The 23559-nt window shown below is 35.9% G+C and overlaps 1 protein-coding gene and 1 long non-coding RNA gene across 4 annotated transcripts in view; both read right to left on the bottom strand.

Annotated features, from left to right (window-relative positions):
- LOC129428921 (uncharacterized) overlaps window positions 1-6491 on the bottom strand; it is a 106319-nt gene extending 99828 nt beyond the window's left edge. For 2 of the 3 annotated variants that reach the window (XR_008639067.2, XR_008639066.2), the window contains exon 1: window positions 6211-6491. This is a non-coding gene — a long non-coding RNA (uncharacterized lncRNA). The remainder of the gene's footprint in view (window positions 1-6210) is intronic. The other variant, XR_008639068.2, reaches the window with a different exon arrangement.
- Window positions 6492-8045: 1554 nt separating this feature from the next.
- Window positions 8046-23559, bottom strand: part of ppp2r5cb (protein phosphatase 2, regulatory subunit B', gamma b) — a 34329-nt gene continuing 18815 nt past the window's right edge. Inside the window, exons 5-16 of the mRNA XM_073856474.1 lie at window positions 21332-21442; window positions 20983-21075; window positions 20704-20834; window positions 18131-18190; window positions 17269-17377; window positions 14742-14795; window positions 14143-14313; window positions 13932-14059; window positions 12991-13092; window positions 12053-12125; window positions 10169-10285; window positions 8046-9908 (exon numbers count right to left, since the gene is read on the bottom strand). Coding sequence (XP_073712575.1) covers window positions 9777-9908; window positions 10169-10285; window positions 12053-12125; window positions 12991-13092; window positions 13932-14059; window positions 14143-14313; window positions 14742-14795; window positions 17269-17377; window positions 18131-18190; window positions 20704-20834; window positions 20983-21075; window positions 21332-21442 — 1281 coding nt within the window. The 3' untranslated portion in view covers window positions 8046-9776. The remainder of the gene's footprint in view (window positions 9909-10168; window positions 10286-12052; window positions 12126-12990; window positions 13093-13931; window positions 14060-14142; window positions 14314-14741; window positions 14796-17268; window positions 17378-18130; window positions 18191-20703; window positions 20835-20982; window positions 21076-21331; window positions 21443-23559) is intronic.

The raw sequence follows: 23559 nt of genomic DNA on the forward strand, positions 1-23559 counted from the left end.
AAGGAGAAAATTGCTGAAATTGAATAAACACTCGATGAGTCAGATACAAATGGGGAAATGGTCATGATAAACTCGATTCAGGTAAAGGATGGGTATCAAAATAAGTGAACTTACAAAAATGAATTCTTTAAAAAAAAAAGATGATCCAAAAGCAATTTATGTATTACTTGAACATTTTAGTTTATGCAAATGATGTTGTTACTGGTCATTTAGCAGATTTCTTAAACCCTAAACCACATCATTAGCTTTTCGTTCATATCCTCTCAGATAAGTTGCTATGTGAACGTCTCCTGTATTGTTTCAGTCTGAAGCGCTGCTTTAACATAAATAAGTGCTTTATATCTGAACTGAATGCATTTACATGTTCAGAGCGAGAGACTTTCAGCGGTCTTTAAGTGTTGTTAACGCAGGTGGCAATGTGGTAAGCAGATGTAAAAAGAGGCCAGAGGCCAACAGAAAGCTCTTCAGATAAACACTTGTTCAGTTAAGACATAAAGTACTTATCTGTGCGTTTAAGACGCACAGAAACAAAACTGCTCGATGGGGACTATTCACATTCCCTTTAAATGTCAACTTATCTAAGAGGATACAAATAAAATGTACTTTTTCTTACCCCTCTCAAAAATAAAAACATCTAAAACCAGCCTAAACTGGTTGGATGGTTTTAGGTCTCCCAGCCTGGTTTTAGCAGGTGTAGCAGGATGGTTTTAGAGGGGATTTGGCTACCCTATTAGCTAGTCAATTTGACCCTCCAGTCTAAGGGCCTGTTTACACAAGAACGCTCGAGGGTTAAAACTTAAAAATATTTTATCGGATGTGCCTTTCGTTTACACGGTGAAGGCGTTTTTGGGTCTTAAAAACGCAAAAAACTGTAACCACCCTCCAGAGTGGAAATCTTAAAAACGATCTACCCTCGCGTTCCCGTCTAAAGGGTAAAAACGCCAAAATCTGCTCACGTAGGCTCTCGTCCAAGACGCGTTTACGTCACAGGCATACGCCAGTTCAGGAAAATAACAACAAACATGTTGGATTATTTTCATACGTCGGACCTTCAAGTTGCCATAGCAGTAGGACTGGGTATCGATTCAGATGTTCCAGATCGATTCAATTTTGATTCACAAGCTATCAAATCGATTCGATTTCAATTTTCGATTCCAGTTATCGGGTCGGTTTTTATACTCGATTATTGATTAAATACAAATACTATATTAATAAAAAAGAACATTGAACAGCAGTTTACAAGTGGTAATTAATAAAAAGAAATTAAAAGGCTCAAATCTCGCTCCTTGGTAACATCGCGCAAGGCAAAAAAGTGGGTGACATCTATAGTGAAGAAGACTAGTAATTAGATTAACGTTAACCTTACGTTCAATGTTTGCGGAAATAAATATGAAAGAAAAAATCGATTCTGCTCCTTGAGAATCGATTTTGAATTGACCACGGTTAAAAAACGATTAAGCGAAAAATCGTTTTTTCCCCAGCCCTACATAGCAGCACTGATAAACAGTGTTGGGGAAAGTTACTTTTAAAAGTAATGCGTTACAATATTAAGTTACTCCCAAAAAAAGTAACTAATTGCATTACTTAGTTACTTTTCATGGAAAGTAATGCTTACGTTACTTTTAGTTACTCTTGCGTTACTTTTTCTTGGCTAAAGCTTGATCTCTTTCAGGCCTTGCAGGTGTTTTTATGACTGAAAAGTTCTGCATTCAGAAATTGCATATTTCATCACAAAAATGTTTAGCTCTGGCCTGCCATCTCAGTTTCTGACTCAAAATGTTTCCACACAGGCGCAGAGAGGGCATACGTTTAGTTTAATTCAGTACATATTTTTTAATCAAATTAATTAAACTAAAAAAGTAACTTGAGTTACTTTTTTGAAAAAGTAACTCAAATAATAATGTGTACTTTTAAAAAGTAATGCGTTACTTTACTCGTTACTTCAGAAAAGTAATATTATTACGTAACTCAAGTTACTTGTAAAGCGTTACCCCCAACACTGCTGATAAATATACAAGAGTCTTTCCAGCAGTTGTACGAAATATTCACAGCTAGTATTTATGATCAGAGAAGTTGCATTAATTCCCTCCATCAAATTGTTGATGCGCCAAATCGTCGGAGGCAAACCAGACAGCTTTGAACGTGACCTGGGACAACCAGGAAGGTGGTTGTACGCAGGAGCGCGGACCTGATGTTGTTGTGTGTCAGTGCTTCACATAGCCACCTAGCCGCCTGGTGTGTATACTACATCGAATATCACACACTTTTGCGTCACCATATGCGAGAAGATTTCCACCTCAAAACGCTCATATAAACGCAGAATAAAAAGTGATAACGCAACACCACTTTTGCGTTTTCTTTTCAGATCGTTTCCGTGTAAACATAGCCTTAGTAGGTTTAAGATGGTCCTCCCACCCTGGCAATGCTAGTCAGACTGTGGCCGGTTGCATAAACATAGCTGTGAAGTTAAGACTGTCTTAAAGCAACACTATGTAGTTTCCATGTAAAAATGACTTACAGCTCCCCCTTGTGGTTGAAAAGCGCAACAGTGCCTGGTATCAGACACTCTTCTGCAGGCAGGGGGAGGGGCGGGGCTGTGTGCTCTACCCTCCACCGCCACTTTCAGAGTGTGCTTGTAGCAGCTAGGAGGCTGCTCGGGTTGCAGCAACAGTACAATTTGTCCAGTTAAAAGTTGTTCTATCACTGAAATCATTTTAGAGACATTATTTAAAGGTAAAAAAACTACATAGTGTTGCTTTAAGAACTAGTCTAATCAACTAACAATTAGTTAGAGCTAATCAGTTTTACTATATGGATTTAAATTATACCAATCTATGGTACCTTTTTATGCAACTTACTTGAAACAGTAATGAAGAAGTCTTGAAGAAAAAAATACATCACTAACTTTTAAGACTAGTCTTAGTAGTTTATGCAACTGCATACTGGTCTTCAAACTGGTGGGTCAGTTGTTCTTCCAGTCTAATCGGCTAAAAAAAGTAGCTAAAACCAGCCTGCTACACCAGCTAAACCAGTTGGACTGGGAGACCAGCTAAAACCAGCCAACCAGTTTATAGTTTTTAGCAGGGTTATTCAAATGCATTTACATGGCTATTTTTTCATTAAGCCACATAAAAAAAAAATATAATTTCTATGATTTAATAATTTTTTACAAAAACAAAATCTTTTGGTCCCTTTGTGCAAGTTTAAACCGAGAGACAACGTGTGTGTTTTCTTGAAGGTTTTGGCTCCATCTTGTGGTAAAATAAGAGAATTGTTGGGTTGCTCTGTGAATTGAACTTTAAAACCACTTAGAACACCAAAGCAACACCATAGCAACCATTAGAACACCCTAGCAACCATGTCACAAAGCACTTAAAACATTTCAAAACGCCACTACATTGCAACGTTATAACAATTCATTAAAAAAACACATCGTAGCAAACAAATAATTGTGGTGGTAACTTTTGCTCTAATAATCACCAACAGTTTCTGTTCAATTGTTAGAGACTTTAGTGTGGATTTCACAGACAAGTTTATCAATGAGGAGTTTATATTTTTCATGTCATTGTATAAATGAAATATATGTTTAATTGCAAGATCAATTGCAAGATCATTATCATTGCTTGCCATTAATAAATCTAAACCGTTTTTTATTGCAATAGCCAAGTGAATTTGCAAAAACCACAATTTGAAAACCCCTAGTTTAGCGAAGTCATTACTATACATCTACACTGAACCAAGATTAGTAAGTGTATGAGGGGATACATTACACATTTCATTGAAGATTGATGTCTCCATCTTGGACACATGTTCTTCCTTTGGGGATCTGCACTGGGATGAGAGGATTTGGTTTTCTTCCGCTCTGAGACTTTTGTTGTGTCTCTTGTGTTTCTTTAGAGCTTCTTGTGATTGTTTACATCCCAGTGGAACACAACAGAAACCTTTTATCCTCATTCGGTCTGATGTTATGTATCTTTTATGAGTAGAGTACTCCTTTCAGTTTTCTTTGTTTTTGAAGAAAATGTCACTGAACATTTTTACAGCGCAGAGCACGTTTAAAAACAAAATCTAAAATATTATTAGAAAATGAAGAAGGTTGATATTTAGTGAAAACCACGTTAAAAAGTTTTTGTTTATGAAAGACCATTTCAGTAATTTTTTATAATATTTCTGATATCCCCTTTCAAAAAAATGTCAGGTGGTACAACCAATCATTGTCTATTTGCCCGACAAGATTTAAGGCAATACCTGTGTCATGCTGATTATTTGTTTATTTGATAGTAGCATTTAAAAATTATAATCCTGAAAATAGTTTGAAAGTGTAAAACAACTTTTCCATGAAACTAACATTTGAGAACTTTAAAAAATTATTTAAAAAGTATAAAAACAATTACAGACAACCTTAGCTTGCATTTATTAAAACTAAAATTATTATCTAAATTACTACCTTATTAGAATGATTAAGCTTAATGTTTTGTTTTTTTCTTAATGGGAGTTATAGCAGTTGCACACTTTGACTTTGTGGTTGCACCACCTGACCTGTAATAAATCTACTAAACAGACTTTTATTTGGATGCTGATAAGCTTTGCCTGTGATATGAAATTCATAAATATACTTTATAAATACAATAAAAAATAACATTTTAGTTTTACATTGGTTGTACCACCTGACACAGAAAGCGTACTAGCGTAAAGTATTAAAACAATTACAGACAATGTTAGCTTGAATTTATTAAAGCAACACTAAAGAGTTTTTGCTCTTTGCTCCCCCTACAGGTTAGAAGCATAATTGTTCATTACCACTGTCGTAAATACTGCAGCATAGCTGGCTCTGATTGGATTGTAGGTCTGCCGTAAAGCAAGTTTTTGTAGTTTTCACTCGAACTACAGGACCGCGACCCGACGGTTAGAAACTTCTTTAGTGCGTTGTGTTTTGGCCAATGGAGGGCTGCAAAGCGAATATGAAAGTGCTGTTCACCCTGTTTCGAGTGGATGAACGACTTAAAATTTTTTGGAAACATTATTTTAAGGTAAAAAAAACTTTTTGGTGTTGCTTTAAAACTAAAGTTATTAGCTTAATTATTATCTTATTAAAAATTATTAAGCTTAATGTTCTTTTTTTAAGGGAAGTTATAGCAGTTGCACCCTTCGACTTTGTGGTTGCACCACCTGACCTGTAATAAATCTACATACAGTACAGAACAGACTTCTATTTGGATGCTGATAAGCTTTTGCCTGCGATATGAAATTCATAAATATACCTTATAAATACAATAAAAATAAAATTGTAGTTTTACATTGGTTGTACCACCTGACACAGAAAGCGTACTTAAAGTATAAAAACAATTACAGACAATGTTAGTTTGAATTTGTTAAAACTGAAGTTATTAGCTTAATTATTACCTTATTATTATTATTATTATTATTATTAAGCTTAATGTTTTGTTTTTCATAAGAGGAGTCATAGCAGTTGCAGCCTTTGGTTGCACCACCAGACCTGTAATAAATAAATAAATATACTTTTTAAACACAATTTAAAAAAATCTAGTTTTACATTGGTTGGAAAACCTGACACAGAAAGCGTACCAGCCTACCCATTACATTACAGTAGCTATTTTTTAGTATTTAAAAGAAATCTACAAACTTTTCATTCAGTCACGACCAACTGCTCACTGCATGATGTGATATCATGTTTACCATTTATATTCGGTAACTTTTTAATAAAAGGCCCATGATTGCAGTTGTACTATTTTTAATTATCTTAACATCCCAACAGCTACTGATATATATGAAATGTGTTTATAGGAAAGGTTTCAAACATAAATAATGCCAAAGTATCTTACTTTTAATTTTTAATCATTTAAACAACATTTTAATAGTAGTCTTAAACTGCTTAGTTTTTGTGACTGAAACAACTTCATGTTGTCTATGCAAAGCAGATCATCTGCAGATGCGACTCTAAACTAAACAAATAATTAAAATCATGTCTTCAAAGGGTGAACCACTGCTCACTGGATGAAATCATCTTCTGAACACTGAACTTCTTTGAAGATAAGCCATCACAACTATGATAATCAATAAATGACGCAAGGATCTGAAAACCTGTTTCTTCACTCTTTTATGGACTTCAGAGAGCCTTCATACCACAGTGTTACGATATTAGTCTAATAATTTAATAACCTTTAGATGCCCTGATCAATGGAGTTTTACCTTAAAAAGCGCGCCATTCCTGTCAGTCTGTGTCAATCAGTCGACTCCCATCGTGTCCACTGCTCCCTACATAGTCAGGGGATGTTCATAGACGGGTGTTTAATTCATAACGTCGGGTTCATGTGAAAGTCATCCTACCTTGACAACACGAGCAGATTCGTAGCCTGCCATGTTTGGTTCCCAGAACGTAATTATTTTAATTTCTACAATACTAAAATAATTAAGAGAACGCACTTTTTGCTAAATTACGAGTTAATCAATCACACTTGTGTATGGAAGTACCTCTTCAACAACTTGTCAAACAACACTTGAGTTTAATTAAACGGAAGAGGCACGTGCAGGAAGGCTGGGTAAATTTCCCGCCCAATGTCCTGTGACGTGATCATAAACGCATCGATGTTCGTTTTCGTATTATTTTGTACTTATGTCAGAGCTCTTGTGTTGATATTACCTTATTTTTAAAATGGACAGACCAGACACCAACATAAAAACAAAAATAGTCACGTATGTATAACAATTATTTTCTATTCAGAATAACAAATTCGAGTACACTGTAAAAAATGCAGCATGGAATTAAAAAAACTGGGTTTAAGTCAATTCACCCTAATATTTTCACCTATGAAATATTCTCACCTATTTTGACCTATGAATAGTGGATGTAACTTATGAGGTGAAACAAGGTGAAATTGTTTAAAATTTAATTAACACAAAAATATATGTTGATTTGACAAAAATGCTGCAATTTCTTACAGTGTGGTTTGGGTCACTGAAGTGCGATTAATCGAGAACCTGAATAAATAGCACAGCAAAAACAGCCTTAATTAAATATTTTAGAGTAACTTTTATAGTTAGAAACATGTAAAGGTTGGCTAAACATTTTGCGGAGGTTATAGATTTACTAATAGATTAAAATTCTGGTATACACTACAGTTATTGACAGGGAAATTGCATTGAAGGGCAGTGTTTTTAGAGATTGGTCCAAAAGACTTGTCGAAAAAGGTCAATACAAATCAAAAGCGTCCCAAATCTCCAAAACGCTGCCTTTGAAGGCACGTTCGAATCCAGTGTCTCCTGAGATACCTTCATCGTCTTGTCCCACAATTCTGTTATTGGTCGAGCCTGGTGGAGTTCGAAAAAAAGAACATGGCAACAAAGAAAGCAGCTAGATCACAAATTTAGTGTAAATAAGGTTATATTTTCACTTGTTACACCTTTTGATTGCATTTCTAGCAAGAAATTATTGTAGTTTTCAAACAGGGGATTAGTTAACATAAAGACGTTTATATTTTAAACATACTTCCATTACGCTGCCTATGAAGGCTATCCGAAAGAGCTGCCTTCATGCCGCTGAAGTCATTGCCTCATGAGGCAGCGAGGCAATCAGTCAGCAAAGCTTTCGGACGCGGCCAATAATAAAATTTCACCATGCACTTTCCTTAATATCATTTAAATTAAAAAAGCCTATTTAAATACATTAGTCTGGTTTACAGACAGGGCTTAGATTATTAAGCCTCAAATCAATTAAGACATTCAAGTAGCTTTTATAAATCTGCCTTAGAAAAAAATATTACTGGTATGCATCGTGAAACAAAACAATGGCACTAATATTTTTTTAAAGTAAGTCTCAGACTTAAGCCTGCGAAACCTGGCCATTATTTTAATTTGATTTATTTTATAGTCATAAGCCTTTAAAACCTAGTCCTCGCAGGCTTAATTGACAAGCATCTGTTTAAACTAAAATACAAACTAAACTGTATTGTATACGTTGCACAAGGTAACACAAAAATGCTTTGTCACACACAAACTCACACACAACACAGAATACAAGGCAGACATTCTGTTAAGATGAAAATATAAAACATGTTTTCTTTATTTCCTGTATATAGACATATACCACTTGAGACTGAGTAAAGCACATAAAGGCTAATTCATGACAATCTCTTCAGACAGCTGAATGCAGAGACAGAAAAAGTTCAGAATTACAAAGATAAAAAAACACTTTAGAAATTAAATTCTAAACGTTTCTAACGCAGTTACAGAAGTCTGTCAAATACCAACTGTCTGCAAGTGGCTAATAAACGGTTTTCATCTGTACACAAAAACATTTGTACAAAATAAAGAGATCTACTATTCAATAACAGATGGATCATTACAGTACATCATATGTACAATATCAGATGAAGCCATTGAGTCGAGGGAAGAGTCATACTAAGACACTTTGCGTTTAATTTCTGCCATGAACTAAAAACAGAAACTGAAAATCACCACAATAAAAGCTTCCAGCTCAAAGTAATGAGACTTTTTAAATGATGTTATTGACACCGGCGTACTCCGGAAGAAAAAATAACGTTTTAGCTCTACAGAGGGGGAAATTTTAATTATTAACAAAAAGCAAGACAGGTTGGGATAGAGGAAAAATAATTCATCATCTATTTAAATTTGCACATTCGAATCGAACATCAACAAGTTTCTGTGAGCCGATAATAAACAATCCTGCAGGCATCTTTAAATTAGGTCACAGACATACGGGAAACATTGAAAGACTTGCGGTGTAGCTTAAATCAGGTGAAATTTACTGGAAGTTCAAACAATGGTTCAAAAATATCATTTTTTTAAACTACGAAAGACAACGAAAGGCGTTCAAGTTTGTCAGGAAAGTTTCTTTGTCCTTCGTTGGGCTTGTTCAGGTCCCACAATAAAAAATATTGTTAATTCTGACGTCATTTTCAAGTGAAATGAAAACGCGTGTGATCTTAAAAATGCAAGTTACGCATTGAACAAATGTTTGTCGTAAAGATAAGGTCTGAAAAGGCACTCTGCAAATAAAGGCTTGGTTAAAAAACGCACAAGTAGCTTAACAAAAAAAAACGTTATTAAATATTGCCTGTTTAAAGCTTGAATGCATGTATTTCTAAAAGCGATTATTTGCAATGAGTCAGGGGAAAAAAACAAGCCGTAAGGCAATTCACCATTGTTTGAACAACCAAAATCTCCCCGGACGGACTTATTGCCAACTCGAAAACTATTTTCGGGAAAAATGGAAGGTATTTGCACTGGCGAGTTCTCTTTTGACAATTCAAAAGGCAAACCAGCACGTGTCAAATGCTAAAACACAGTCGGCTTTGTCGAACAGTAAGACTAGAATGAAAGTTCCCACAGCCAAACACATGGACCAGCTAAAACCGAGGCCAAAAGATGGGCGGTTCGAAACGCTGCGTTCTCTGCCTCCGAACAACCTGAGAATCATTCATTCACTCGCTCCAGCCAGGCTTCAAGTGCTCTTGTGTCAAAACTGACCGGTCCTACAGCGTTTGTCAGCACAACAGTATGAGGAGAATTGCTACAGGCATGATAAACAAACAAAAGGAGAATAAAGCCAGAACGAGAGATGACTTGAGAGGGCCTGCTTATAGGACGGGCACTGGCGCGGTTGCTTCTGGAGGACAGAACTGGGTATGTCTGTGAATCACACCAGCGCTGCCATGTGCCTCTGCCATCTGTGCTGTACTGGACCGGCCTGTGTGTGGCGGGGTGAGACTGGGCTGGTTTTGGGAGTCTGTGGTGCTTTAGTGGCCTTCCTGGGCGATCATGTCTTCTGCGCGCCGATGCGTCTCAAGGGCCTTCACCGTCGACGTGTCCTGAGGCAGCTCTGATTTACGTCGCATCAGGGGACGTTCCCTACGCTGGTCTCTGTGGATCTAAACATACAATTTTAATGAAATGCTTTGTAGGAAAACATTATGAACTGAAGCAAGTTTTTCTGGGATGCACTATTATCATCTTTGATACTGAAACCACGATTAAGAATTTAGCTATAAGAAACGATTAAGAAATTACTACATCATCCTTCGTTTTTTGGCATCGAGCGTTGTCAAATAATTTTGCTGCTATTTTGTAGATGATGGAAAACTTAAAGACATTACATGCAGTTTAAGTTGAGATAAAGATCCAATTTTACCTGAGTGGCCTCTTCCTCCACGGTCTTTTTCAACATCATGACATCGTCAAGCATCGGTCCGTCTGTCTCCATATCCATAGGACAGCTGAAGCTGGTGGAGTCGATGTACCTGAGGAACTAAAGCAGAAAACCTTCCCTTAAATCACTCCTTAAATAATAAAGACTAAAGCCCTATTCGGACGGGATAAGTTTTACAGGGGGACCCCTGAAAAAATCGTGCTTCCCAGAGGTCCTCTGTGTTTTTTATCCCGTCCGAATCTGCCATGTCTGTGTTTTTCTCTGACGACCTCTGTAAGAATTCCAGAGCAATACTGTTTTTTGCCAAACTCAGAGGTCCTCTGAGAAATTTAATCCTGTCCGGATGCACATATCTGGTGTTTGCCCGAAATATCTTTTGAAAATGCGTTTCATTTCGTGTTTTGGCCAACGTGATCTGCCGTAAGGTCTTACTAATGCGCGTATATTGTATTTCCTGAGTCCCACTCATTCAGATATGAATGTTTTAACGCATTCGGCAAAATAAAATAATTAAGTCAAGACGAGCTGAATTTCAAACACTTTTAAGACTGGCCACTGTAATATCATTAACGTTATAAGAAACTCTATTCAAAGTTCTTCAACTCCGGAATGGTAATGTTAATTAATAAAGACAATAAATTAGGGATGCACGATATATCGGCCAACATATCGTTATCGGACGATAACTGCTTATTTTTAATATTATTGGTTATCGGTCTGATACCAAAATTAAGCAGATAAATGAAAGCCGATAAATGATGGATTATTTTGGTTTGTTGAACCACTTCACTTGCTCATTGCTGGCCATGTGGAGTTTTGATTGGTGACATAGCACGAAGATGACACGTGTTGCGGGCTCAAAAAGAGTATGCTAGTCTAGCACAAAGACAAAATGTCCGCGGTCTGGGAGTTTTTCATTGTGAAAATAATATGAATATTAATCGGCCTATATAGATCGGTTATCGGCCCCAAAATATAAAGAGTTATCGGTTATCGGCCAAAATTTCCATATCGGTGCATCCCTACAATAAATTGTTATTAATCATTATTTCTTCATTTCTTTCCGTTTATTATAAGCAGACAGTTATATAAAACACGTAGGATAACGTTACTTTAGTAGGATTTGTATGTTTTATTTTGATTTGTTTAAATTAATAAATTACATGTTCTGTCATAATTTTACATTTAAAGCAAAATATTAAACATTACAGAGCACGTGCTCTTCTGCAACACCCAAATGCATGAAACAGACACTCCCATCTCTGGAATAGCCTGCATCATTTTAATCCCGTCCAAATCGGTACATAATATCACAGACGTCCTGGGGGACACGTTGAAACTCAAACGTTGTTTAGAAAACTAATCCCGTCCGAATAGTGCTTAAGACAGATATTTTATAAAAAAGATACGAAATCAAACCACTGCCAATTATATTTAAAGGTGCTGTGTAGATTTTAGCAGCATCTAGTGGTTAGATTGCGAATTGCAACCAACGGCTCAGTCCACAGCTCACCCCTCCCTTTCGAAATGCATAGAGAAGCTACAGTAGCTGCCACAGGACAAACACGTTATCGTCTGAGACAACGCAGTGACAAAACGCACTTTGTAGAGCAGTTTGTCCATTTACGCCTACTGTAGAAACATGACTTGCGGTATTTGCATGACTTGCATGTAGATAAAACGACTCATTCTAAGGTAATAAAAACATACTGGCTCAATAGGTAAGGTTTTTATAAACCACTTTGTATTATATTGTATTTATGTCAAGAGATCCTCCTAAAAGTTATACAATGCACCTTTAAATGATAATAGCTGTTTGTGGTTAAAGAGTCTCAAGATAGATTCAAGATGTTATATTGTCCTGACCTGTGGGTTTGATTTGGCGAGATTCTCGATCTTTATCCACGCCTCTTCACGCTCCTTCCACTTTGCCTTCTCTCTAGTTGTCATGCAAACAGAGAAAGTTTCAGTTAAACACCAGACCGTACCATCAACTATGCTTACATGTACATTAATAATGTTTTTCCATAAGAGTAAGAGAGATGTTTACATGACTTCAGCAACTCTTGTGTACATGCAAAAAAGAATCAAGGGCAACACTGTCAAGACACAAACTTTTTATATCTGCATTTTCTTGATAAAGAATAACAGTGTCTGTATCATTTCTATTATAAAGAATTGGACAAAGATTTAAATTGATAAAAAGTAAGCATTTAAAGTGAAAGTAACATATTATTTGTTATAATACCTAATGTTGGTTTTTATTACAAAGGCTAAATATTACTGTAATGTGTTTACTTGTTTTGATACTTTATTTGAACTAATTATTATTGCATCATCACTATTATGTAATTTTAAAGGTTATTGCTCACTTGGTTGTATTTTTATTACCAAAAAATCAAATAACTTCATTATCAATTAGCAAAATAATTGTTAGGGACAGTCCTAGATTAGTTAAAACATTTCAAAATAATATGATTTCAATTTCCCATTCATTTATTTTAACATTGAGGATTTCTTAAAAAAAAAAATGTTAAAGTCTTGTCGCTTTCTCGTTCCCCCCACCTCGTGTCTCGTCTCGTGAATTTTAGTGTCTCGTCATACCCCTACTGTTTATTTTGATTAAAATAGGCATACTCCACATATTTTAATACGATTGTGCTTAATCACGTTATTTTGATCAAAGTATTGCGTTTACAGGAGATATAACCGCAATATTCTCTCATTATAATCGCAGTATGAGGTTGCACGTAAAGGTAGTAACTGATGCACAACATGATGAAAGTCTAGGAAAGGTTTCTTACTTGTTTTTCTCCGCTCTGAACTGCTGAGTGCAATCATCAAACAACTTCTGATTCATCTCCATAAACAGCTTCAGCGCGTTATAGATCAGACCGTGAATCGTCCTGAAAACAGTGATTGATAATTTCGGTGAGATGCTTTACCAGAATCTAGCATATAAATCATGCAAATATTATATGAAGTAAAATTGTATTTAAACAAAAGAAGTAATACACATAATCCAAAATAGTGCACCATTTGAGGGGACAACCATTTTGTAGTGGTTTCCAAAATTGTAGTATTATCGAGTGCCCTTTTTTAATCCTATAATGCACTGTAATAATGAGTGTACAACCAATGTATACTCATCGGCTAGCCCAGTGGTTTTCAAACTGGGGGCCGCGAGATGGTGCCAGGGGGGGCCCAGTTTTATGACATTTTATGAAATACATTAATTTATCATGAATTCTGTGTAATGAAACCTAAAAAAATAAGGCTACTAACCAAAAGCACTACTTTTTTGTATAATTTAATGGTGTTTTTTATTAAAATGTTTTAAAAATAAATCTTTAAATGTTTAAAAAACAAATTTTCTTTGGGGGGCCGCGAAGGAATGCACCATACACAAGGGGGGCCACACGCTGAAAACGTTTGGGAACCACTGGTCTAGCCGCTTCCTCTTCACTGTGAAGAGCGTCTTGACACAACATGACGCATGCAAGCTTCCTGCACTGTGTGTCTAAATTAAAAAGTGTGAACTAATGTAGGAAATAGTATATGAGGGTAGAGGGGGCTATTTCGGACATTGTCATACTGTCATTGAGTCATAAGAGCCAAATTAATATTAAAAGCATATTTTCATAATAATTTTGTTTATGCAAATTAATTCAAGCATTTTCACCACTTACACTAATCTGAATAACTTAAGCAATACTAAAATAACTTTGTAAACAGCATGACTCACTTGTTCCAGTGGGTTTTAGAGTTTCGGTACAGCGAAGGGAACATGATGGGCAGGATTCTGGCAGCGTTGTCGCTGATTAAACTCATGATGTATTCATTATTCCAGTAGTACAGCGCTCGCTCTGCCACCTAAACACAGCAGATTTATGGATCATCACGTGCATAAATACCTGCGATTAATGACATCACAGATTTCTACAGACACCGCAGACCTGAAAATGAGGACTGGAGACGCATTTGGCCAGCTGTCTGAAGAGCGGCTCCATCACTTTGACAAACTCTGAGGGCTCGATGACGTCCAGGATCTCCTCCAGCTCGTTGAGAAACATCACTTCCTTTGGACTGTGAGTCTTTGGCCAGTACTTCAGAAGAGCCATGACCACCTGAGGAACCAGCAAACATCTTCTGTTAAAGCATGACTACCAAAAAGTATCTTTATAATTGACAGACCTTTACAGCTAGCATGTGGTGTGAGATTATTAGGACATTGCTACAGTATGCACTTACAGTAAGGAGTTTAGCAGTATGATTTTAGCATGTTTCTAAGCAGTCGTGATTGGCTTCTACCACATTTTTTGCACAATGAGCCCTTTTGCTTTTAACCACAGCGAGTTAAAAATGAGGAAGAGTGGTTGCTAGGGTATTGTGGGCGAAATGCCATGAGATCTGATATGCATACAGTTTAAAAAGTCTACATTTAAGCAAACACTATTAATAACCAAACATATTTGCATTACAAAGCAATTGTCAGTCAAACAGTTGTGAAAGAAACAGAATGCATAAGATAAACAGAAGATGGCGCTGGACTCACAGGCTCGGTTAGTGTGCTGTCTTTTTCTAGAAACTGGACCACACAGTATGCCAGCTGCAAAAGAAACACAGTCACATTATCAATACAGTTATACTGATTACTCCAAATTATAGACAGTAACTCTATTGACTGCAATGTTCCAAAGATTTCTTTGGCCAAATAAAAAAACAAACTGGGGATATTTTTTACAACTAAATATGGTTCTCTAAATGCATATAAAAAATTATGCATTGACATACTGAGGCAGCCGGCTGTTATCACAGAAATAAGCCCCGACAGTGCCTCAAAATGATCCTGATTATTACACAGCTATTTACATCAAAAGTAAGGTAAGGAACATTAAATATTTATTTGAAATGCTTTATTTGATCATTTTTAACGAATGCAGATCTTGCATGAGGAAAATCCGTTTACTTTCAATTTTAAGATAAAACCAATCAAATGTCACAAATACATTATTTGGTTTAATCATTTGTAAATATAATATCATATATGTTATTAAAAGACATTTTTTGTAATATTAAACTGTACCAGTCAAAAATATTTGCAGCATCTGGGTTCTCATGTGTTATTAGTTTTAAGTAGTTGTTATCTGGGAATAACAAACCTGCCAATGTCGCGACTGGCCAATCAGAAACGAGCATTCTAACTAACGTTTAAAAAGTAACAATAAAATATTTTATGTAAAAAGTGTTTTTGACTGCGTTTGATATTAACAATTCAATTCAATTCAATTCAATTTTATTTATATAGCGCTTTTCACAATAGTTAATTGTTTCAAAGCAGCTTTACATTAATAGAAGCAGTAAAAGCACAGAAAAACGACAGATAGCATAATATAATACACGATAGCATAAGCAGTTAAATTTGCTGCGGCTATGACTCGACATTATAAGCGAGCGTATTACTAATGTAACGTCTAGAAGCGGAAGCTAAGTTAAGCCCAAGAAGGCTGCCTCCCCGGGGTAAAAAAACCCCTAGGAGAAAAAAAAACCCGGGCTGTTTAGCCGAGGAAATAAAAAAAGTCCTAGGAGGGAAAAACCCTTGGGAGATATATGTATATACACACATATAAACGGATAAGGAGATTAAGCGGAGAAAGGACACTGACTAACATGAAACTATGACAAGACACTTTTACAGAAAATATTATATTGTTGTGGTAGACGGTTTCATCGGACGCACGTCTGGATCCGAACTTTACTTCCAGTTTCAATTTTTTAATGGTCTGACTAGTTGCTAAACTGATCTCTTGAACAAATGCCTCTTCGAAAATAACAAATGTTTTGGTTTCCTAGGTAATCTATGTGTTGTTGTTTTGCTTGTTATATAAATAAACTATGTTTAAAGAACTTTGTTGTTATTTATTCTTAGCGGCGTTTACCGGAATTTACGTGTCGACCGTGACAACCGCTTGTTTATGTTGTTACTGCTGAAACGGTCTATAACATCTTGTGATACATGACAATGAGTACCAAATAATTAAAATAATAAAAAATATAACCATTTGAAAAAATCTGAAATGTTCCCCCAATGATATAGTTAATAATGAATCAGATTTCGATTCCTAAATTTTGAATATCGGCCGATACGATCCGATCCTAGTATTTTTCTTGATCCATTTAGAATTAATCAGATGTTTAAAATACGGTTATTGTTTATGTATGACATGTTTAATTCACCGCTCCAGTGCATTAACTTCACAAGCACCACATCATTCAGTTTTTGTAAACTTAAATATCTTCATATATGAATTTGTTTTTTTTCCACATAAAGCTGTCGAACATATTAGGAAGGCTTTGAATATAGTGTATAAAAACGCTTATGGTACTTTTATAAAAGTCTGACTTTTCTATAGCATGACAGTAACAACAACCACGAGTAACGCACAGTATGGGATTTGGATCGGCCCGGATACCTGATCCAGCAAAAAAAGGTCCGGATCGGCCCAATACTTTATACCAGAGCTATTCAATTGGCGGCCCGCGGGCCAAATCCGGCCCCCGAGGTAATTTGATCAGGCCCTTTATGTAGTGTGTGAAAAAGACATCTCTAGAATAAATGTAGTTGGACAACGGGCCCTACAGTTACGAGTTGATGCATCGGTTTCATACAGCATGAGATGCAGAGCGTACGTGACTGGCGCGAGCGGCTGTGTCACGTGTTTATATTCATGCTTTGGTACGCAATGACAGTGGTGAGTTAAGAGACCACGGACTATATGACTGTTTAACTTTATTTGTTCAATTTCCAGCTTATTTACCCCTTTAAATGTAGAATAAAGCTTACTCTGGCATCTTACAGTGCACTTATGTTGTTATGCAGTTTCAAAATACAACATGAGTATGTTTAAATGTAGGAAAATGTAGTCATCATCACTGATATATATCCGGCCCCTCATTTGAGATGCTTTTCATGAACTGGCCCCCATGACAAACTAATTGAATAGCCCTGCTTTATACCAAGTATTGGATCGGCCCAGCCCTAGATATAATCCCTCATATTTAGACAGAAACTGTGGTCATACCTGCGGGTGATACACACTGAGGGACTTCACTTTATGCAAAGGCAACAGAACCTTTAACAGGAAGATTTTGTGCTCCTCTTTCAGAGGTAAAGCGAAGCCATTAATGATGCTGGTGGGAAAGAAAGAGACGGTATTCAATTAAAAAGCAAATCATATTCACACAGACTCAACAAAAACTAAGCTTCATGCTGCAAGAGCCGTCAGATATCTCCACATGTTTTATTAGTTTAACAGTAAGCCATGAGAGGACATGCATTACTGTGATTTATATATAGTGGGAAGTTGTAAAGCTCAGTAAACTGAATTGTTGCTTAAAAAAACAACATGACCTCAAACTTATTGCAGTTGTTGCAATTTTACAACAGCAATATGATCAAATTAACCAAATACATCATATCAATTATACATCAAAGAATTCAAATGAAAGTTAATTTTTGGGTCACAGATGTTCACATCCACTTGTTAAGTCTGACGTCAGACGCCACAAGTTCCCGTTTCAAAATATCATCAGATGCCTTAAGCAAAAAAACAAACTAGGCTAAATTTATACTCACAGTGCTTTAAGACTACCCAAACATCACAATCCTAACCTTTATCTCTATACCGAAATCACAGATGGCCAGAAAGTAATTCATCTTTGATGAATCCTAACATAATCATGTCCGGGACACTGTAAGTTTATAAAAATTTTGCTATCGCCTGTAAGAGATTATAGTCTCATATGAAGCTAGTAAAGACTTGGACCGGGAAATGGTATTCCTTTACATCACGACTTATGAAGTGGACAGGCATTCGTTTTACAAGGGATTTTCCGATCAGGTTTGAGAACTAGATAGTGTAAAAAAAATCATGGAGACAATACCTTCCTAATATTTCCAGTAGCTCAGCTATTCCATTATGATGCTCGGTTTCATAGATGAATCTAAATGAAGAAAACAACACAGATTATAATCCACAACATATTTACTTACTTCACATCCCTGATCAATCAATTAATCAATCAAAATGTATTTATATAGAGCTTTTTACAATCTTACATTGTTTCAAAGAAGCATTACATGAGAAAGAAATATAAAAAACAAGGAAAATTATTTATTAAGAGGGGGGGGGGGGGGTTAACGCTATTTCATGCGTTGTAATCCTTATTCTAAAAAAATCCAAAGTGTCAAAAAATCTGTTAAGCGTGTGACAGAGTATTTCTGGGCCAAACTCACACCTCCCCATTCCTATAAGTTTCATAAAGTTTTTTTTCAAACATGGGTACCTGTTACATATCAGTGACCCCATATTCCTTTTATGGGCACTTCCCCTTGAAAAGCACGCCCACATGTCGATCAAAGTGAAAGCGAATGAGGATGTTTTGTTTAATGCTGTATTTCATTGAAATGGGGCGGTCCCAACCGGGTCATGAGTCGCAGGCGGTAAGTAAAACTGCATCAAATGTCTGTGTTTAGTTGGCAATCAGCACGTAAGTGCATATAATGTAAATGAAATGAACATGTAGTGAATCATAAGTTATCCAGAGATAGTGGGATAATGTTTTGTGTGTTGCTTGCTTGTGATTCCCTCCTCCGGAAACGATCGCTAGAGCTGATCTGTCTTTTATAAAGTTGTAATAAAACTAAAGACTCTTCGGAGATATGAAGGATGTAATGCTACTCTATTAGTACTCAAGATTAACATGATATGAGCAGAAACGGCTTGTGTTATGGGAGCTTTAAATATTAAATGATATGGGCAATTCCATGCAAATGTCAACCATAACATGAAAAGTAAAGTTTTTACCCATACTGATATCTTACACGACAATATTTAAAGCATTTTTTAAATATTTTTCCATAGTTAAATAAGTGCAGATTTCAGAATTGTCACATCCATAATGTCAGACACATTACGCAGTTTTTTCCTCATAAATGCACATACAAAAAAATCTGAAGAGTCCCATATCCCTTTGTTGGGTATTACTTCATCTGGTTTGTGTCTTTTAATTCACAACATTCATACAAAGTATTTTGTCTCCCAAAATCTTGTCTTTTTTGTCACACCCAATGCATAGATATTTCCTTATCTAAAATAGAAAACTTCAGTGTCGATAGCCCTGTGTTTAGGGTGCACGACATAAAGCGTCACAATGACCCAAGTTTGGTTCCGTTCTCTGCTGCCATTTGTGGATCCTGCTTCCCTATCTCCACCCAACACTTTCCTATAATCAAATAAAAATTTTGAAGAAACTACAGAAAATGAACACATACTAGATTATTAATGAATTAAATGTTTTTACCTTTAACAAAAATAGTGCGAGATGCACTTGACGGTATGGCTGGGTATTGATTCAGATGTTCCAGATTTTCGACTAGATTTTTATAACCGATTATCAATTCAACTCAATGAATATAGAATATATAAAATATTATATTATAATTTATTAGATTATAGTCTGAATGAATGAATGACAGGCTCACCTCTCGCTTCTTGGTAACATCGTGCAAGGCAAAAAAAGGGTGACATCTAGTGGAGAAGACTAGTAATTAGATTAACGTTAATCTTACGTTCAATGTTTGCGGGGGAAAAAATGGGAAAAAAATCGATTCGTTGCTGTGAGAATCGATTTTGTATCAATCACAAAAAAAAACCGATTAATCGAAAAATCAATTTTTTTTGCCCAGCCCTACTTGACGGCCTTTTGTGCAGCGAATTTATTTATTTTTTGACCACCTAGTTAAGGCGGTAGGGTTTCCCAGCTTAGGCGGGCCACCCGAACTGCAAAGTGCTGCGGGAAACCCTGCCTAATATATTCACCATGTTCATGAGTCATCTGCACATCTCACTTATACTGTTTTACGAAAAGTACCAAATACAGTTGGAAACGACATAGATGTTAATAACACAGACTGTTAACAATGGTTTTTAATCAGTATTTAAACATTCTCTAGGATAACATTTTTTTTAAATATTTTAATAACACGGTTTTGGCGGTCATAGAGTTCTAATGACAGTGTTCAACTATAACTATTGGTCTCACAGTTATATAATAAAAGGGTATTAATTTTAACACATTGTTTTGTGTTAAACTATTTAACACATTATGTGTCATTTCGTGTTCATATAAATAAAAGGGAGAACACAAGATGTGTTAAAACAGCACAAAGTCTGTTGTCCCAAAAATAACACAGAGATGTGTTAAGTTAAGGACAACACACTAGATGTGTTATCCTTAACTAGACACAAGATGTGTTATTTTAACACATTCGTTTTAAGAGTGTGTACTTTTGAAACCACTTCTCTTTTCTTTCAATGTCATCAAGGCCACGTGGAGAGCAGAATAACATTTAGCAATAAGATGATGTACCATAGCCCTGCCTTACATTATTTCCTGATGAATATATTTGTGAACATGTGTTGCATGAGCTGTGCTGTGTTTATGTGGAGTCTTACCCATAGAAAATGTTATTAATCTGTTTCCTGATGTAGGCTCGAAGTCCCAGAAACTTTCCATAAATGCGGTGCAGAGTGGTCTTTAAAAAATCTCGTTCTCTGGGGTCTTCACTGTCGAAAAGCTCCAGGAGCTGAAATGAAAATCACAAATAATATAGACAAATTAGTGGTTAGTAAAAGGACCAATTTATTCATTCAAATAAATAAATAAATAATGTAGATTACCATTACCAACCAGTATCAATGATAAACTAAACAAATGAAGAAATTGGAACATACCTGCAACACAAACTTCTGGTCAATGTATTTCTTGGCTATGTTTGGCTGAAAGTCTAGCGACTCTAAAAACCGCAGGAAAAATTCATAAACAAGCTGTGGAAAGAAAAACAAACATTTATTACTCAGGTATGTATGCGGTCATTTTCATCCTGCCGTTCAATGATCACAAGATGAATCCACCTGGATGGACGTCAAAAGAACAGCAACATCACGATTAACTCCAAAACAAAGTCATAAAAACTACGTCATATTTTAGGAGCCGAAAGATGTTCTTGTGACAATTAAGCATTACTGCACTGTATCTAAACACTGTGGGCCTGCGTGTGAGTTTTGTAAAAGAATGTTTTACCTGCAGGTGTGGCCAGGCCGCTTCTAACGTGGGTTCATCCTCCTCTGGGTCAAACTCCGCTCCGGTCGGATTAGATGACGGTGGTAACGTCCTAAACATGTTCACTGCAAACTGAAACAAATCAAAACTTTAACAATAGAGAAAAGTAGTGTGGTCTGAATCACAAACAACTGACCGGCTCTTTAACATGAATCTACTAAAAGACTCCATTGCTTACTGGAAGAATGCAAACATTAGCTTAGATTAGCATTTGTAAATTATGTTAAAAGTTTTTGTTGTGATGGACCTGCTACAATTTTTAATACGGTAAGTCATGGTTAAAATTTTGTAGGTGTTTGGTGCACTTAATGATGCCGATATCAATTTTCTATGCATTTAACACTACTGTTGATGGTATTATTGCAAATACTTCATGTAATGTCAAAGTATTGCGCTTATATAATTTTTTATTTGTTTAAGGTCGTCTTCCAAAATGGAGAGGCACGTTTAGTCTAATATGACGTTTTCGCTATTATTTATCATTTTAATAGACTACACGTTTGATAAAGTTTATACCATTTTATTGGATTATAATCTATTTATAGGGATAATGAAATTTGTATTTTACGGTAACGTATATACTGCCATACCGCCCAGTATTATACAACACACACTGTCTGTGTAATACAGAAACCACACCTCACATCTCACATTGAGACCAACAATAACTTTAGTTAACATGTCTTCTAGAGGAAAGATACCAATTCATGAATTTGGTTAGTAAAAATATCAAGCAAAAATATTATGAAGCAGGGGTCTCCAACTTTTTTGTGAGCAAGGGCTACCACAATGGATGAAACAGGGCTGGAGGGCTACTTTTTGATATAGTCTACTAAAAACTTTTATTTTGCATACATAAAAGAAGCCAAGCTAATATAAAAATATGTAATAAATACATTTTAAAATAGAGGACATTTATAGAATATGCTTTGGCGGGCAAATCACAGACTCTGTGCAGGCAACCTGGTGCCAGTGGGCACCATGTTGGAGACCACTGTTATAAAGTATATCCGTATATATTTAAAAAAAGATAGAGGCATTTAAGGCTGTGCAATTTTGTGAATATAGTCCCTCCATCATACATCACACGACAATGACACACAATTAGGGGTGCACCGATATATTGGCCGATGATGCTTGCTATGCTTCTCAATGAATTACGGTGAAATGCAGCTACATCCAATATATATATATATATATAGCTGTTCTTCAAACCTGTTCAGGTATTTTCATGATAATAAAGAATATGTATATTGATTATGTTTTACGAGTGTTGCTTTTTCAAATGCATGCTATAAACGAGTCAAACTAACAGTGATTTCAGATCAATAAGGACTTGAAGAGTTTCGTTGCAAAACGAGATAAATCCATTTTTAACATTTTTGTCAAACGTGTTTATTATTATGTTATCATGTTATTATTTTGTTTTATGTTGCTACTAAGCTGTATTTTTTAAGTTATGAAGGTTTAAATCAAAACAAATCAACTGCAGTTGCACTGAAATTAATTGGAATGCACAACCAAAAAACCAGATTTCTGAACAATTAAAAAAAAACGGTGTTTATCTCGTTTTGCAACGAAACTCTTCACTTACTGATAAAAAGCCATAGTACATGAAATAGCTGTGAATAATATTGGCTGTGCGTTTCAGAATAGTTATTGGCCATGTATTATTAGTGTATATCGGCATTTTTCTGTGCACCCCTACACACAATAGGGCTGTGTATCAGCAGGAATCTTGGTAGATGTGGTGCGATACATTGGGATATTCCCATTTTGGAAATATAAGAGGATATAATTTTAGGAAAGCTGTCATTGAGAACCCATCACCAAGTGCAAACCGTAGCAAAAAAATTGTGGCGCACCCCTATGCTAGTACTTCCTGTCATTGTTTAAGTTCAGAGGTATGAAGAGTGCTATCTAGTGGTCAGGATTACAACAATACCGCCCCCCTTAAGCTGCACTATCCAACCACGACACTGCTGTTCAGTGCAGAGAAAAGGAGAGAGAAAAATAATAATTGACAGCACAATTGAGTTTCAATTTCAACAAACCACCATCATTGTGATCAGTGTTTGCATTTAATCAGCTCATTTGCATTTTAAAGGACACACCCAAAAATGCCAGGCCTACAAAGTGACAATTTTAACATGCTATAATAAATTATCTGTGGGGTATTTTGAGATAAA

The sequence above is a fragment of the Misgurnus anguillicaudatus genome, chromosome 18, assembly GCF_027580225.2.
Source record: "Misgurnus anguillicaudatus chromosome 18, ASM2758022v2, whole genome shotgun sequence".
Taxonomy (NCBI): Eukaryota; Metazoa; Chordata; class Actinopteri; order Cypriniformes; family Cobitidae; genus Misgurnus; species Misgurnus anguillicaudatus.